Source organism: Bombina bombina, chromosome 2 (assembly GCF_027579735.1).
Source record: "Bombina bombina isolate aBomBom1 chromosome 2, aBomBom1.pri, whole genome shotgun sequence".
Taxonomy (NCBI): domain Eukaryota; kingdom Metazoa; phylum Chordata; class Amphibia; order Anura; family Bombinatoridae; genus Bombina; species Bombina bombina.
The window spans coordinates 959,232,751-959,248,156 of NC_069500.1; the positions used below are offsets into that span (position 1 = coordinate 959,232,751).

A 15,406-nucleotide genomic window follows, 5' to 3' on the forward strand; every position below is an offset into this window, starting at 1 on the left:
ACATACCCCTACTCTAACCAACCCAAACCGTCTTAAATAAACCTAACACTAAGCCCCTGAAGATCTCCCTACCTTGAGTTGTCTTCACCCAGAGGGGCTGAAGTCTTCATCCGATGGGGCAGAAGAGGACATCCAGACTGGCAGTAGTCTTCATCCTATCCGGGCAAAAGAGGACATCCGGACGGGCAGACATCTTCATCCAAGTGGCATCTTCTATCTTCATCCATCCGACGAGGAGCGGCTCCATCTTCAAGACCTCCGGCGTGGAGCATCCTTCCTGCACGACGACTACCCGACGAATGGCTGGTCCTTTAAATGACGTCATCCAAGATGGCGTCCCTCGAATTCCGATTGGCTGATAGGATTCTATCAGCCAATCAGAATTAAAGGGACATTCCAGCCAAAATTGTAATCCACATGATTTCTTTTTCAGTTGTGAATAGAAGCAATATTGTAATATACATGTATTTGCAAAAATGCTTCTAATAAGATATATAGCTGTTTCAAATATGTATTTAAGTATGCACCGTGCACCAGCATTTTAAACACAGCACTTGCTCAGAGAGCCTAAGGCGCTTGTACATTTGGTAATTAATCAATTTGTTGATTGCTGACATGATAAAAGCCCCACTGGCACTTTGAGCAGCTGTAGTATTTAAAATGCTGTGGCACTGAGAATATCTAGCTATGCTTCACATGCACGTGCAGAGAAAAATGTTAACACTAAAGCAGTGATAACTTTTGCTAGAAGCATTTTTGCCAATACGTGTATATTTTAAATATGTTTCTATTCAAATATGTAATTCGTCTATGGACATTTAAATTTTGACCGGAATATCCCTTTAAAGTAGAAAAAATCTGATTGGCTGATGCAATCAGCCAATCAGATTGAAGTTCAATCCGATTGGCTCAGCCAATCGGATTGAACTTCTATCTGATTGACTGATTGCATCAGCCAATCAGAGTTTTCCTACCATCATTCCGATTGGCTGATAGAATCCTATCAGCCAATCGGAATTCGAGGGACGTCATCTTGGATAACGTAATTTAAAGGACCAGCCATTCGTCGGGTAGTCGTCGTGCAGGAAGGATGTTCCGCGCCGGAGGTCTTGAAGATGGAGCCGCTCCTCGTCGGATGGATGAAGATAGAAGATGCCGCTTGGATGAAGACTTCTGCCGGTCTGGATGTCCTCTTCTGCCCCATCGGATGAAGACTTCGGCCCGGCTGGGTGAACACGACTCAAGGTAGGGAGATCTTCAGGGGGTTAGTGTTAGGTTTACTTAAGGGGGGTTTGGGTGGGTTAGAGTAGGGGTATGTGGGTGGTGGATTTTAATGTTGGGGCGGGGGGTTATATCTTTTTTTACAGGCAAAAGAGCAATGCCCCGAAAAAAGCCCTTTTAAGGGCTGGTAAAAGAGCTGGTTACTTGGTAATGTAGAATAGGGTAGGGACTTTTATTATTTTTTTTTATTATTTTATTTTATTAGGGGGCTTAGATTAGGTTAATTAGTTTAAAATTCTTGTAATATTTTTTTATTTTCTGTAATTTAGTGTTTGTTTTTTTGTAATTTAGTTTAGTTTATTTAATTGTAGGTATTGGTAGCTAATTTATTTAATTAATTTAATGATAGTGTAGTGTTAGGTTTAATTGTAATTTAGGTTAGGATTTATCTTACAGGTAATTTTGTATTTCTTTTAGCTAGGTAGTTATTAAATAGTTAATAACTATTTAATAACTATTGTATCTAGTTAAAATAAATACAAAGTTGCCTGTAAAATAAATATAAATCCTAATATAGCTACAATGTAATTATTAATTACATTGTAGCTATCTTAGGGTTTATTTTACAAGTAAGTATTTAGTTTTAAATTGGAATAATTTATTTAATGATAGTGTAGTGTTAGGTGTAATTGTAACTTAGGTTAGTTTTTATTTTACAGGTAATTTTTTATTTATTTTAGCTAGGTAGCTGTTAAATAGTTATTAACTATTTAATAGCTATTGTACCTAGTTAAAATAAATACAAAGTTGCCTGTAAAATAAAAATAAACCCTAAAATAGCTACAATGTAATTATTAATTATATTGTAGCTATCTTAGCGTTTATTTTATAGGTAAGTATTTAGTTTTAAATAGGATTAATTTAGTTAATAATAGTAATTTAAATTTAGATTTATTAAAATAATATTTAAGTTAGGGGGGGTTAGGGTTAGTGTTAGACTTAGGTTTAGGGGTTAATACTTTTAATATAGGTGGCGGCGGTATAGGGGGGGCAGGATAGGGGTTAATAAGTTTAATATAGGTGGCAGCGGGGTCCGGGAGCGGCGGTTTAGGGGTTAAACAATTTATTTAGTTGCGGCGGGGTCCGGGATCCGCAGGTTAGGGGTTAATTAGTTTATGTAGGTGGCGGCGGTATAGGGGGCGGCAGATTAGGGGTTAATATATATAATGCAGGTGGCGGCGGGGTCATGGAGCGGCGGTTTAGTGGGTAATACATTTATTTAGTTGCGGCGGTGTAGGGGGGGGGCAGATTAGGGGTGTTTAGACTCGGGGTACATGTTAGGGTGTTAGGTGCAGACGTTTCCCATAGGAATCAATGGGATATCTGGCAGCAGCAAACATGAGCTTTCGCTATGGTCAGACTCCCATTGATTCCTATGGGATCCGCCTCCTCCAGGGTGGCAGATAGAAATCCAGGTACGCTGGCCCGGAATAGTGGCGAGCGTACCTGGTAGTAGTTTGATAACTTCCAAAAGTAGTCAGATTGTGCCGAACTTGCGTTCGGAACATCTGGAGTGACGTAAGCATTGATTTGTGTTGGACTGAGTCCGGCGGATCGAAGCTTACGTCACTAGATTCTACTTTAGTAGGGCTTGATAACTAAGGCGAATCAGCCTCGCCACAAATACGCTGCGGAATTCCAGCATATTTGCAGTTGACAGCTTGATAACTAGAGGCCACAATGTCAACCAGAACATCTCCAGATACAGTGAAATCCTATAAAAAAAATAACTATTTATATAATGAAAAGTTTGTATACCAGGTGATGTCTTGTAGAGAAAGGATTATTTAAGATTTTAAAAAGCGAAGCTGTGTTTATAATTAGCAGGCAGTAACAGACTGAAGTAAAGATGTTACAAAAAAAAGTTTATTAAAATTTGTAATTTGATGCTTTTTAAAGGAACATCAAACACCTCTTTTTTTTGTATAAAATTGTGCTTTGTCTGATGCACCTTGGGGAGGCCAGAAAGCAAAATCTGTAACATAGGTTTTCAAAATGCTGCAAATAGCCTAAACCAGCTATATCAGTTGCAACATTTACAGATAAAAGAATTTACTTTTTGGCATCTCTAGGGATCGTGTGACAAATACAGTTTTACACAAAAGAAAGTGGTGTTTTTTTAATGGCCTTTTAACATAATACAACATTTATTTTGCAAAAGAATGTACATTTATTGTGATTGGTGGAAATAAATGAAACAGTCAATATAAATAATTTATAGACAAACCTGTAAACATAACAGTATAACAGTGTAAACAGTGTTAACATTATAAAAATGCAAAGAAAAAGAAAAAAGGAATTGGTAAATAAAAATAACTCATAAAAATAACAGTTACATTTCAATTTTAAATAAAACAACAAAAGTTACAGTCAGACTTTGAATTAAATTGTTTAAATAAAGCATTGTCCTTGGAATGTGAAAAAAAACTGTAAACTAATGGTTCATTATAGAATAATCAACTTCTGTCATATTCAGATAAATTAGCTATTCTACAATGCTATATTTCTAGCATAACAGCAATTATTATTCAAATTATTTACAGATTTTTTTTGTGTTTAATTTTACACTGTTTTGCATTGCTATGCATGACACAAAAACCTTTTCTTGGAAATCTTTTAGAATAATTTGTCCTTTTAATGTGACAATAAAAAAAGTTTGCTTTAAAACAGATATTCTTTGCCGTTACATAATTAGGACTTTAATAAAATCTAGATTATTCCATCATAGTAATATTAAAGTTAGGGAGTAAAAATTATACTTAGAGAAAATGGTAAGAGTATGTGCAGTTATATATCAAGCCAGTAAACTGGCCATAGTGGATATTAATAAGAAGGTATCTTCATATATCTCAAGCTTCGTTTTTAACCTCTGTATATGATATGTTTAGAATATGATTCCTTCACAATTGGAACAGCCACAATTATTTTAGTAAAGAGAAACACACACATGTTTTGTTACATCGCTTCTGTAATGTCCAACCATTGAGACATTTTGGGGTCATTATTGGGTTCTGTGCCCACATGGTTTCATATTTTATAGCTATAGTCATGATTGCTGTAGTTAAGGCTGATGTGTGTGTTTTTGGCATAAATATGCACCTATTTATGGAACCTATTTTAACAGCCTCTTTCTTCTTGCCTGTCTTTGATACAAGCCATCTAGTGTCTAGCATGTGCCTCTCACATGTTGTTCCTGGTTCCAATTTTTTGTTTTATTTTTGACTACACCATTGAATTCTCCTTGCTTCACTGATAACTTCACTTCGGGTTCCTGATTTTTTACTGCACTGATAGACTGTTTTTGACCAAATACTGTTTTTTGGAATTCTGATTGGGCTGTTCCTTGTTCCAGATTTTGATTCCTAATTTATCCCATCCTGTGTCCTATCCAGTGTGTTGTCATGTCTACCACATCTCAGCTACTGGGTCTATACAAGAACTTAGCTATTCTACCCTGACTGACAACATTCTCTTTAAGGTCAAAAATAAAATTGGTCTACTCAAATGTTGTAATTCTGCTTCTGAGTATATGGACAGTGACTGGAGCATATGCATACAAGTACCTGCCTCTCATTTTCTCACTAGCTATATCTTTCTCTGGAGTGGTGCAGAAGCACATTTTATCTATGTATTTAACCAATTGCAGATGTCAAATAAATAGGTTAAAAATAAAAAAAATCTAACAAAATAGAACATTTTATTTGACAGTATACAGTTTATTTAAGGTCAATAAGCAGAAGCAAATTAAAAGTATAAAAGCCAATCTAATTCAGAAGTGAATACATTTTAACGTCCATCTTCTGTCCCAAAGGTATCCCTATCATATGTGGCAAATTTAACAGCCTATGGGGCTGAATTATAAAGCTCCAAATGGAGCTTGATGCCACTGTTTCCGCGCGAGCCTTTAGGCTCGCCGGAAACAGCAGTTATGAAGCAGCGGTCAAAAGACCGCTGCTCCATAACTGGTTCGCTGCCTCTGAGGCTGCGGTCTGCAATCCGCCCGATCCTATACGATCAGGCTGATTGACAACCTCTGCTAGCGGCCGATTTGCCGCAAATCTGCAGGGGCGGCATTGCACAAGCAGTTCTGGTGAACTGCTTGTGCAATGTTACGCTGTCGGCATTCAGCAATGTCTATCGGACATGATACACTACATAAATCGATCCCTAAGAGTTGATTGCATATATTATTTAATCCCTTCACCTAAGCATATTATGAAGTTTTCCTGTCTTGAAATCAAATTCTAATAAAATCATCATACACAACTACATCAAAAGACGGTTAAGTAAATCATTGTGAATGATGGAGAATGTATACATTAATCCCTTCTTTATTAATTACTGCTGCTGTAATATAGGTGCTTGCGAAGAAGAATGTTGCTTTCATGGCAGTTGAAGTTGGAAAAAGATTCATATAAATGTATTATAGTAACGTTTCAGAAACTGAGTTTTGTGGTAACCTGGTGAGCGTTGCAATTAGTGTGAAGATAGTTCCAGTAGAAGGATTTTGATTTGATGTTGAAGGTTGTTGTTCAGTCATTCATAACGAAGAGACAATCCAGCAGTACTTGTAACACTTTTAAGCAGTGTGAGTACTTTTAAAGGAACAGTAAAGTCAAAATGTAACTTTTATGGTCTAGATAGAGCATTCAATTTTAAACAACTTTCTAATTCACTATTATCAACATTTGCTTATCTCTTTTTAGCATTATATGGCTGCAGTGTTTGCAACAATGTCTATAGCAATGGTAAACAAAGGAAATGTTATTATAGAATTAAATTGGAAAGATGTTTTGAATTGCATGCTCTATATAAATCATGTTGATACAGTACTTCCATCGCTTTTTTTGTAGAAAATTCATTTGAAGGGATACTGAACCCAAATGTTTTCTTTCGTGATTCAGATAGAGCATGCAATTTTTTGCAACTTTCTAATTTTCTCCTATTATCAATTTTTCTTCGTTCTCTTGCTATCTTTACTTGAAACGAAGGAATCTAAGCTTTTGTATTAGTTCAGAAATATGGACAGCACTTTTTTATTAGTGGATGAATTTATCCACCAATCAGCAAGAACAACCCAGGTTGTTCACCAAAAATGGGCCAGCATCTAAACTTACATTCTTGCATTTCAAATAAAGATACCAAGAGAATGAAGAACATTTGATAATAGGAGTACATTAGAAAGTTGCTTAAAATTTTATGCTCTATCTGAATCACGAAAGAAAAAAATTTGGGTTCAGTGTCCCTTTAAGAGAAAACTCATTTCAGCCATTTTATTATTCTCACATATTTATTAGTCTAGAACTTTTTATATTTGAATTATGATTTAATGTGTTAATATTTTGTTCTAAACCAGCCACTATCCACTTCTGGTTTTCAGCATATGTTTTATTTACGGCATCTTCTGTTGGCTACATACAGTTTTTTTTACAGCGTTATAATTTGTAACAGATTTTAGTTGTCATTCATTTTCTCTAAAACAAAACATATTTAAATGAACATTTAAATTGTTTATTTTTTTAAAATATGTTCATAGTGTATATTTTAGCATTGTGTTGCAAAATATCTGTTAAATTAAATATGTTTTAACGCATTTAAATTGCCATTTCCTTTCTCCAATTTGCAAAATGTTACTGTTCAACCATTACTGCACTGACAGACTGTTTTTCACCACAAACTGTTCACCTCAAAAACAAAATTGACTCCATCAGAAGTGAAATCAGCTCTCAACACACTACCAATCTCCCACCCCCTCAAAAGCTAACAATCATCCAAAACCCAAATATCCAAAAATGCAGCTCTTTTGCCTCTGTTAACGAGGATGAAGTTTCTGCCCTTATACTGTCCTCCCACCTCACTACCTGTCCCCTCGACCCCATCCCCTAACAGACACTCCCCTCCCTCTCTTCTACCCTCACCCCCATACTCACACACATTTTCAACCTCTCCCTCAGCACTGGTATATTTCCCTCATCTCTAAAACATGCACTGGTCACACCTATCCTCAAAAAACCTTCCCTCGATCCAACCTCCCCATCCAACTACCGCCCTATTTCCCTACTCCCTCTTGCCTCAAAGCTCCTCAAAAAGCTAGTATACGCACGTCTATCCCCTTTCCTTACACTAAACTCTCTTCTTGACCCACTGCAATCTGGATTTCGTTCCCATCACTCTACAGAGACAGCAATTGTCAAGGTTACCATTGACCTACTTACAGCAAAATCCAAAGGCCACTTCTCTCTGCTTATCCTCCTTGACCTGTCTGCAGCCTTTGACACTGTTGACCACCCTCTTCTGCTCCAAACCCTCCAATCCTTCTGCATCTGTGACACAGCTCTCTCGTGGTTCTCTTCCTATCTGATTTACCGTACATTTAGTGTAGCCTTCTCCGGAGCATCCTCTGCCCCGTTACCACTTTCTGTTGGGGTACCTCAAGGCTCTGTCCTCGGTCCCCTTCTCTTTTCAATCTAAATGTCATCATTAGGTTCCCTAATAAAGTCCCATGGGTTTCAATATCATTTGTACGCCGATGACACCCAAATCTACCTCTCTGCACCAGACCTACCTCCTTCCTTACAAAGCCGTGTCACTAACTGTCTTTCTCATATCTCATCTTGGATGTCCTCTCACTACCTTAAGCTAAATCTCTCCAAAACTGAGCTCCTTATTTTTCTCCCTTCTTCCAATGTCTCCACCCCCAAAATTCCTCTGCCAGACTCATCTTCCTTACTCGTCGATCTTCATCTGCTGCGCTTCTCTGCCAATACCTTCACTGGCTTCCTCTTGCCTCTAGGATTAATCACAAAATCCTCACTCTGACATACAAAGCTCTCAACTGCACTGCGCCCCCCTACATTTCAGAACTTGTCTCCAGATACTCTACCTCCCGTCCCCTTCAATTAGCTCAGGATCTCCTCCTCTCTTGTTACTTCCTCACATACCCATTTATAGGACTTCTCCAGACTGGCCCCCATCTTGTGGAACTCCCTTCCTCGCTCCACAAGACTCTCCGCTAGTTTTAACAGTTTCAAGGGCTCCCTAAAAACTCTGCTATTAAGGGATGCTTACAACCAAAACTAACCTTTCCTAACTCCATTGCTTTCCCCTTGAACCCCTTAGAATGTAAGCCTGTGAGCCCAGTGGCGTCACTAGGGGGGGGCGGGGGGGGCGGGCCGCACCCGGGTGACACCCACCAGGGGGTGACACAAAAAAAAATTTTTTTTTTTTTTTTTTTTTTTTAATTTTATTGAAATTCAAAGAAATACAATGTTGAGATGCATAGATTTTTTTTATTAGAGGGGCTGGCATTTGTGAACATTGGTGGGACTGGGGAAGATGTAGACACACAATTTTTTTGCCCCTTGACCCAGTGCTGCAATTTCAACAAATAGTTTTCCCGGCTGCTTTTGCTTGTTTGTACTTTGCTTCTCCCCTGCCCAATTTCGCTATGAATGTTGTGGGCATGCGGCTGCCGTGGGGCTTGCAAAGTTGCGCTGCTAGCCTAAACCTGCCTGCCTATCTGTGCTCACTGCTCAGTGACATGTGGAGCAGTGGAGTCACTCACTGCTGTGCTGTCTCTCTAAACGGGAACTGGCAAATCATGAGGGGATGCCTGGCACCTGACCGCATGACTGTTTGACACTGTCTTTAAAGTGAAGGAGCCACGTATGATGCCCACCAGACCATTACGGTTACGGTACACTAAGTGCACACTGAACAGGTAGGAGGGCGGGCGGGGGTCTGGGGGTGGGCAGAGTGCAGAGGTGATTGGCCATAAGAAGCGGTAGGCACGCGGCCCGGGGCTGTGCACTGACAGACTTGGAACAGAGTCAGAGAGCAGAATTTTCATAGTTTGCACCTAAAACTTTTCTTTAGTGATTTATTTTTAGAGTGCTCTGTTTATCTTTCATTTGATGCTCTGCTGAGCCAGGGAGCAGCTCTAGGCATGAGCTTTATAATTAATGCAGTGCAGTTTACATATTTTGTATGTGTGTGTCTGAGTTTTTGTGTGTGTGTGTCTCAGTGTTTTTGTGTGTGTGTTTTTGTGTGTGTGTCTGAGTGTGTTTCCGAGTGTTTGTGTGTGCATCTGAGTATGTTTTAAATGTGTCTGAGTGTTTGTATGTGTGTTTGCCTGTGTTTTTGTGTGTGTCTGCTTTCTGGGGGGGGGGGGTGACACCATAACTTACCGCACCGGGTGACACCAACCCTAGTGACGCCACTGTGTGAGCCCACCTGTTTGCAGATCACCTTCATAAGAGCCGACTACAACAGTGAAACTCTCGGCAGGGCCCTCTACCCACTTGATCCCTGCAAAAGCTATCCTGTATACCGACTATGTTTACAGCACTGCGGAATCTGTTGGCGCTCTACAAATACCTTATAATAATAATAATAATAACCTATTTTGTCAAATTCTGATTTATTTATTAGACATGCAGAAATACCTTAAATGGTGTTTTATTAACTAAACTGGCACTGAATTTAATATATAAAAGTGCAATGATGATGTGGCTAATTACTGAAAAACATAAACACATGCACTGTTATAAACAATCACTGTGTAACATGTAGCCAATTAATTTGTAGCTTGCAGTATCCATCCAAGTCTCTTTAGTAAATTACATAAAAAGTGAGCAAAGTAAATCATAAATGTATATTGAGGATAATTTCATTCATAAAGGGACGGTCAACACTAAATTTGTTATTGTTTACAAAGATAGATAATGCCTTTACTACCCATTCCCCAGCTTTGCACAACCAACATTATTATATTAATATACTTTATAACATTTAAACCTCTAAATTTCTGCCTGTTTCTAAGCCACTAGACAGCCTCTTATCACATGCTTTTTTATTTGCTTTCACAACAGGAGACTGCTAGTTCATCTGGGCCATATAGATAACATTGCACTCACGCACGTTGAATTATTTAAGCGTTAGCACAACACAGCACTAATTGTCTAAAATGCAAGTCAATAGATAATAAATAAAAAGTCATGTGATCAGGGGGCTGTCAGAAGATGCTTAGATACAAGATAATCACAAATGTAAAAAGTATATTAATATAACTGTGTTGCTTATGCAAAACTGTGCAATGGGTAATAAAAGGATTATCTATTTAATAAAACAATAACATTTCTGGTGTCGACTGGTCCTTTAATTAAACTTCCCTTTAGATAAAAAAAAACTGAATATATATCTTTTACTTTTTATTTATTTTTTATTTTATTTTTTACCTCACTATGACTATGGAGAAGGCCTATTCATATACAGGGAGGGCAGAATTATTAGGCAAGTTGTATTTTTGAGGATTAATTTTATTATTGAACAACAACCATGTTCTCAATGAACCCAAAAAAACTCATTAATATCAAAGCTGAATAGTTTTGGAAGTAGTTTTTAGTTTGTTTTTAGTTATAGCTATTTTAGGGGGATATCTGTGTGTGCAGGTGACTATTACTGTGCATAATTATTAGGCAACTTAACAAAAAACAAATATATACCCATTTCAATTATTTATTTTTACCAGTGAAACCAATATAACATCTCAACATTCACAAATATACATTTCTGACATTCAAAAACAAAACAAAAACAAATCAGTGACCAATATAGCCACCTTTCTTTGCAAGGACACTCAAAAGCCTGCCATCCATGGATTCTGTCAGTGTTTTGATCTGTTCACCATCAACATTGCGTGCAGCAGCAACCACAGCCTCCCAGACACTGTTCAGAGAGGTGTACTGTTTTCCCTCCTTGTAAATCTCACATTTGATGATGGACCACAGGTTCTCAATGGGGTTCAGATCAGGTGAACAAGGAGGCCATGTCATTAGATTTTCTTCTTTTATACCCTTTCTTGCCAGCCACGCTGTGGAGTTCTTGGACGCGTGTGATGGAGCATTGTCCTGCATGAAAATCATGTTTTTCTTGAAGGATGCAGACTTCTTCCTGTACCACTGCTTGAAGAAGGTGTCTTCCAGAAACTGGCAGTAGGACTGGGAGTTGAGCTTGACTCCATCCTCAACCCGAAAAGGCCCCACAAGCTCATCTTTGATGATACCAGCCCAAACCAGTACTCCACCTCCACCTTGCTGGCGTCTGAGTCAGACTGGAGCTCTCTGCCCTTTACCAATCCAGCCACGGGCCCATCCATCTGGCCCATCAAGACTCACTCTCATTTCATCAGTCCATAAAACCTTAGAAAAATCAGTCTTGAGATATTTCTTGGCCCAGTCTTGACGTTTCATCTTGTGTGTCTTGTTCAGTGGTGGTCGTCTTTCAGCCTTTCTTACCTTGGCCATGTCTCTGATTATTGCACACCTTGTGCTTTTGGGCACTCCAGTGATGTTGCAGCTCTGAAATATGGCTAAACTGGTGGCAAGTGGCATCTTGGCAGCTGCACGCTTGACTTTTCTCAGTTCATGGGAAGTTATTTTGCGCCTTGATTTTTCCACACGCTTCTTGCGACCCTGTTGACTATTTTGAATGAAACGCTTGATTGTTCGATGATCACGCTTCAGAAGCTTTGCAATTTTAAGAGTGCTGCATCCCTCTGCAAGATATCTCACTATTTTTTACTTTTCTGAGCCTGTCAAGTCCTTCTTTTGACCCATTTTGCCAAAGGAAAGGAAGTTGCCTAATAATTATGCACACCTGATATAGGGTGTTGATGTCATTAGACCACACCCCTTCTCATTACAGAGATGCACATCACCTAATATGCTTAATTGGTAGTAGGCTTTCGAGCCTATACAGCTTGGAGTAAGACAACATGCATAAAGAGGATGATGGGGTCAAAATACTCATTTGCCTAATAATTCTGCACTCCCTGTATATATCTATTAGATTTCCTCATATCCATATCTTTTGTGCACAGCTAGGTGCATTTTCCAGAACACAGCTGAAGCCAAACTATTATGTTTCTAGCTAATTGAGGCATGATATAGAACATACAGGATAACATAAACTTTGAATGATAGGTTTTTATGACCCATTTAAAGTCATAAACATAGTGTCTCCACAAATGAAATATTATTCTAATAAAACCACAGTATATTGATCCTTTAAAGAAAAAGAAATGGATTACTCATTGGTCATTCAGTTATTGTCACTAAGTGTAACTTGAGATAAGTCAGTAGTCAAGCCAAGGGGGACTGACCTCAGTGAAAGCTCTCTTTTGTTTTTATGGCCCCTACATTGGACTATATGAATATTCTGCTATTGTAGCAAGTATTATATCCACTAACCTATAACTGATATGAAACAATGCTGGAACAAGCAACAATATTATGCCAATTATCAAATACAAAGATATAAGCAGGCTGACTTTAAGTGGAGCAGGATTAAATCACCGTTTTAAAGCAGAAAAGTAAAATCCTGTTTTTCAAGGACTTTTTTAAATTATACATTAACTGAAAATGACCTATTGATTAGATAGAGGGAAATGGAGACACAGAGGCCCAAAAGGGTATCAAATATAGTACACAGGTCAATGAACAAGAAACCAATTCAACAGTTCCTGACCAATTTCCTTCCATAGCCAAGTCTTTATAAGCAAGCATGCATGGCCGAGATCCTAGAAAAATAAACAGTGGAAAAGATTTCAGCAGCTACACTGTGATTTAACAGGAATCTCAAAGAGCTTATTGTTTTAGGACGCTTTCATCAAAGATCGCAATTCATAGATGGAAACGTTAGTCTTGAGTATCTTGATGTATAGTTAGCAATGTATCTGGGAAATGTTCTTTCTAATCGTATATTTCACAGATACTCTTTGTTCTTGTAATAATGAGACATAATATTTTTAAAAAGAAAGACATTTAAAAGCATAGAGAGCTCTGTTCCAATATAATTATGTATAGATTGTTTATTAGTTATTTTAAAAAAGCTTTTTTTTTTTAAAAAAAAAAACAGAGCTCAGACCCACAGTAACTTTTTGATCAGAACAAAATAATAGCTACAAAGCAAGAAAACTCATTATAATGTTCAGTAATGTTATTCTGTCAGAAATGTGAACTTTTTTTTTTTTTTTACCAGTCAGTTACAACACCTACATAGCATCTGTTGTGTCTGTATAATTCAGCTATTAGATCTCAGGTACATTTCTATGATTGCCCTTCAGAAAGAAAACTTTGAAAGCTATTAATGATGTGATGTTACCTGCCTACACAGATCTTAAACTAGCGGAGTAAATGTACAGAATGGGTACAGCATAATAAACCAAATTGCTGCTCCTGGAGACTCATAAAAGCATAAAAACAATTTCTAATTCAAAACAAACCATTTTAAACAGCATTTTTTTATTTATTTATTTTTTTAAGATTCTTTTAAATTCTGTAATAATTATAATTGGCTGAGTAGCTTTCCATAAAAACTGTAACTTATTTGTATCATATATTTTACAACTAAAAAGGGCAATATCAACACTTCTTTGTAAGATAAACACAAAAATGGATAACAAGCAATAGCTTGTGTCCATACTACATGAATATAGCTTGTAATAAAAAGGTGCATATTATTGTACTAAGGTGCATAGAAACTCCATTGTTAACTTCCATTTGTAATATAAATTGTTATTGTGTAGACTCTGCCCCTTAAAGGTGGCTCATAACAAACAGTGACTCACACAGAGGCCCATCAACCCTCTACAATATATAATTACAAAGTAAAAAGCACTCAACCAGTGCTCTGTATAACTGTATTTAATTAACTCATTATTCAATTTATACTACTACTAACAATAACAATTTGAAATGTTTTTCACATAATTAATCTAGCTCACTACTCATAGGGACATGTTACCCAAAAATGTACTTTGTGACATCTAAACTAGAATGTTACAAAAATGTATCACAGAGCTTTCTTTTTTTCTTTTTTTTTTAATTGATATGTGTAATAAAACCAACTTTCTTGGGTGAGTAATCCCTATCAGCCAGTGACCAGTATTCAGAGTAGAGACTTAGCTGCATATATTCTTGTACCTCCTGTTAGTTTAACATTACATTTAAAATAGCTTTTACTTAACTTTTTTCATTCCAAAGATATTTTAAAATGTAACTGCTGCTCTTGCAAATGCATGATCGAAAATATCAGGTGACATCATGCCCCTTTAACCAAATGTACTTGTTGCCATTCTAGAGACACATGCAGTTTCTTCTAATTGGGGAGCTGAGATACAATGACACATATTTATATTATTATTATTAATAATAATAATAATAATAATAATAATAATAATAATAATAATAATAATAATTATTATTATTATTATAATAATACAGAGACTTAAAACCAACTAAACAATGCATATGAATACAAAATGAAGTTAATTGTTGAGATAGCAACTTTTTTATAGCCTCTTTAATGGAGAAACTTTGTAAGAACATATTTATGACATTATAAAAAAAAATCCTTTCAGGAGTATTTATTACATAATAGAACATTGTTATCAATCACAAATTCCTGCTTTATTTAGATTGTTTGCTATTGTAATAAACCCATAGAATCACAATAGTTATTTAATATTTAATAGTTTTCCTAAGCATCAGTGAACTTACATTGTATGTAAAAAAAGATTTTATATATTACAATCAGAGCAATCAAGACAAACAACTATAATAGCTATGTATGTATGACTTTATTTATTTAACACAAGTACTTTTAATATGAATGGTCTATATGTAAAAAAGCAAAGGGAACATTTAGAAAAATACAAATATGAATGTGGAATTCATATTTTAAATAAGACATGTTGGTGTGTTGTGCTCAAAAACTGACCTGTTTTGTGATCTTGTAGGCTGAAGCTGGGGAATTCTGAAATGAGACATAGATATCACTTATACATATAACAATGATCATGGTCATAGCATAACAGTTTATATGATTATGAAGAACACATCATCATTTAAAACAAGACATATATACATCAGGTGAATGGTGTGATAAATGAAAGCAAAAACTTTTCAGAATTAATTCACCAGCACATATCATTATCACATTATGCAGTATCATTACATAATTAACAAGTGCATAATAAACACCTACTCTGAATTAAAAATAAGTAGTACATTTTTTTTCTGACTTTTCCGGCCCCTTGTATCATGTGACAAACATCAGGCAATCA

General features: G+C 36.7%; 1 protein-coding gene across 1 annotated transcript in view; it reads right to left on the reverse strand.

Moving 5' to 3' along the window:
- UNC5C (unc-5 netrin receptor C) overlaps positions 1-15,406 on the reverse strand; it is a 555,959-nt gene that overhangs the window by 437,787 nt on the left and 102,766 nt on the right. The window contains exon 2 of the mRNA XM_053703452.1: positions 15,061-15,096. Within this exon, the coding sequence (XP_053559427.1) occupies positions 15,061-15,096 (36 nt within the window). The remainder of the gene's footprint in view (positions 1-15,060; positions 15,097-15,406) is intronic.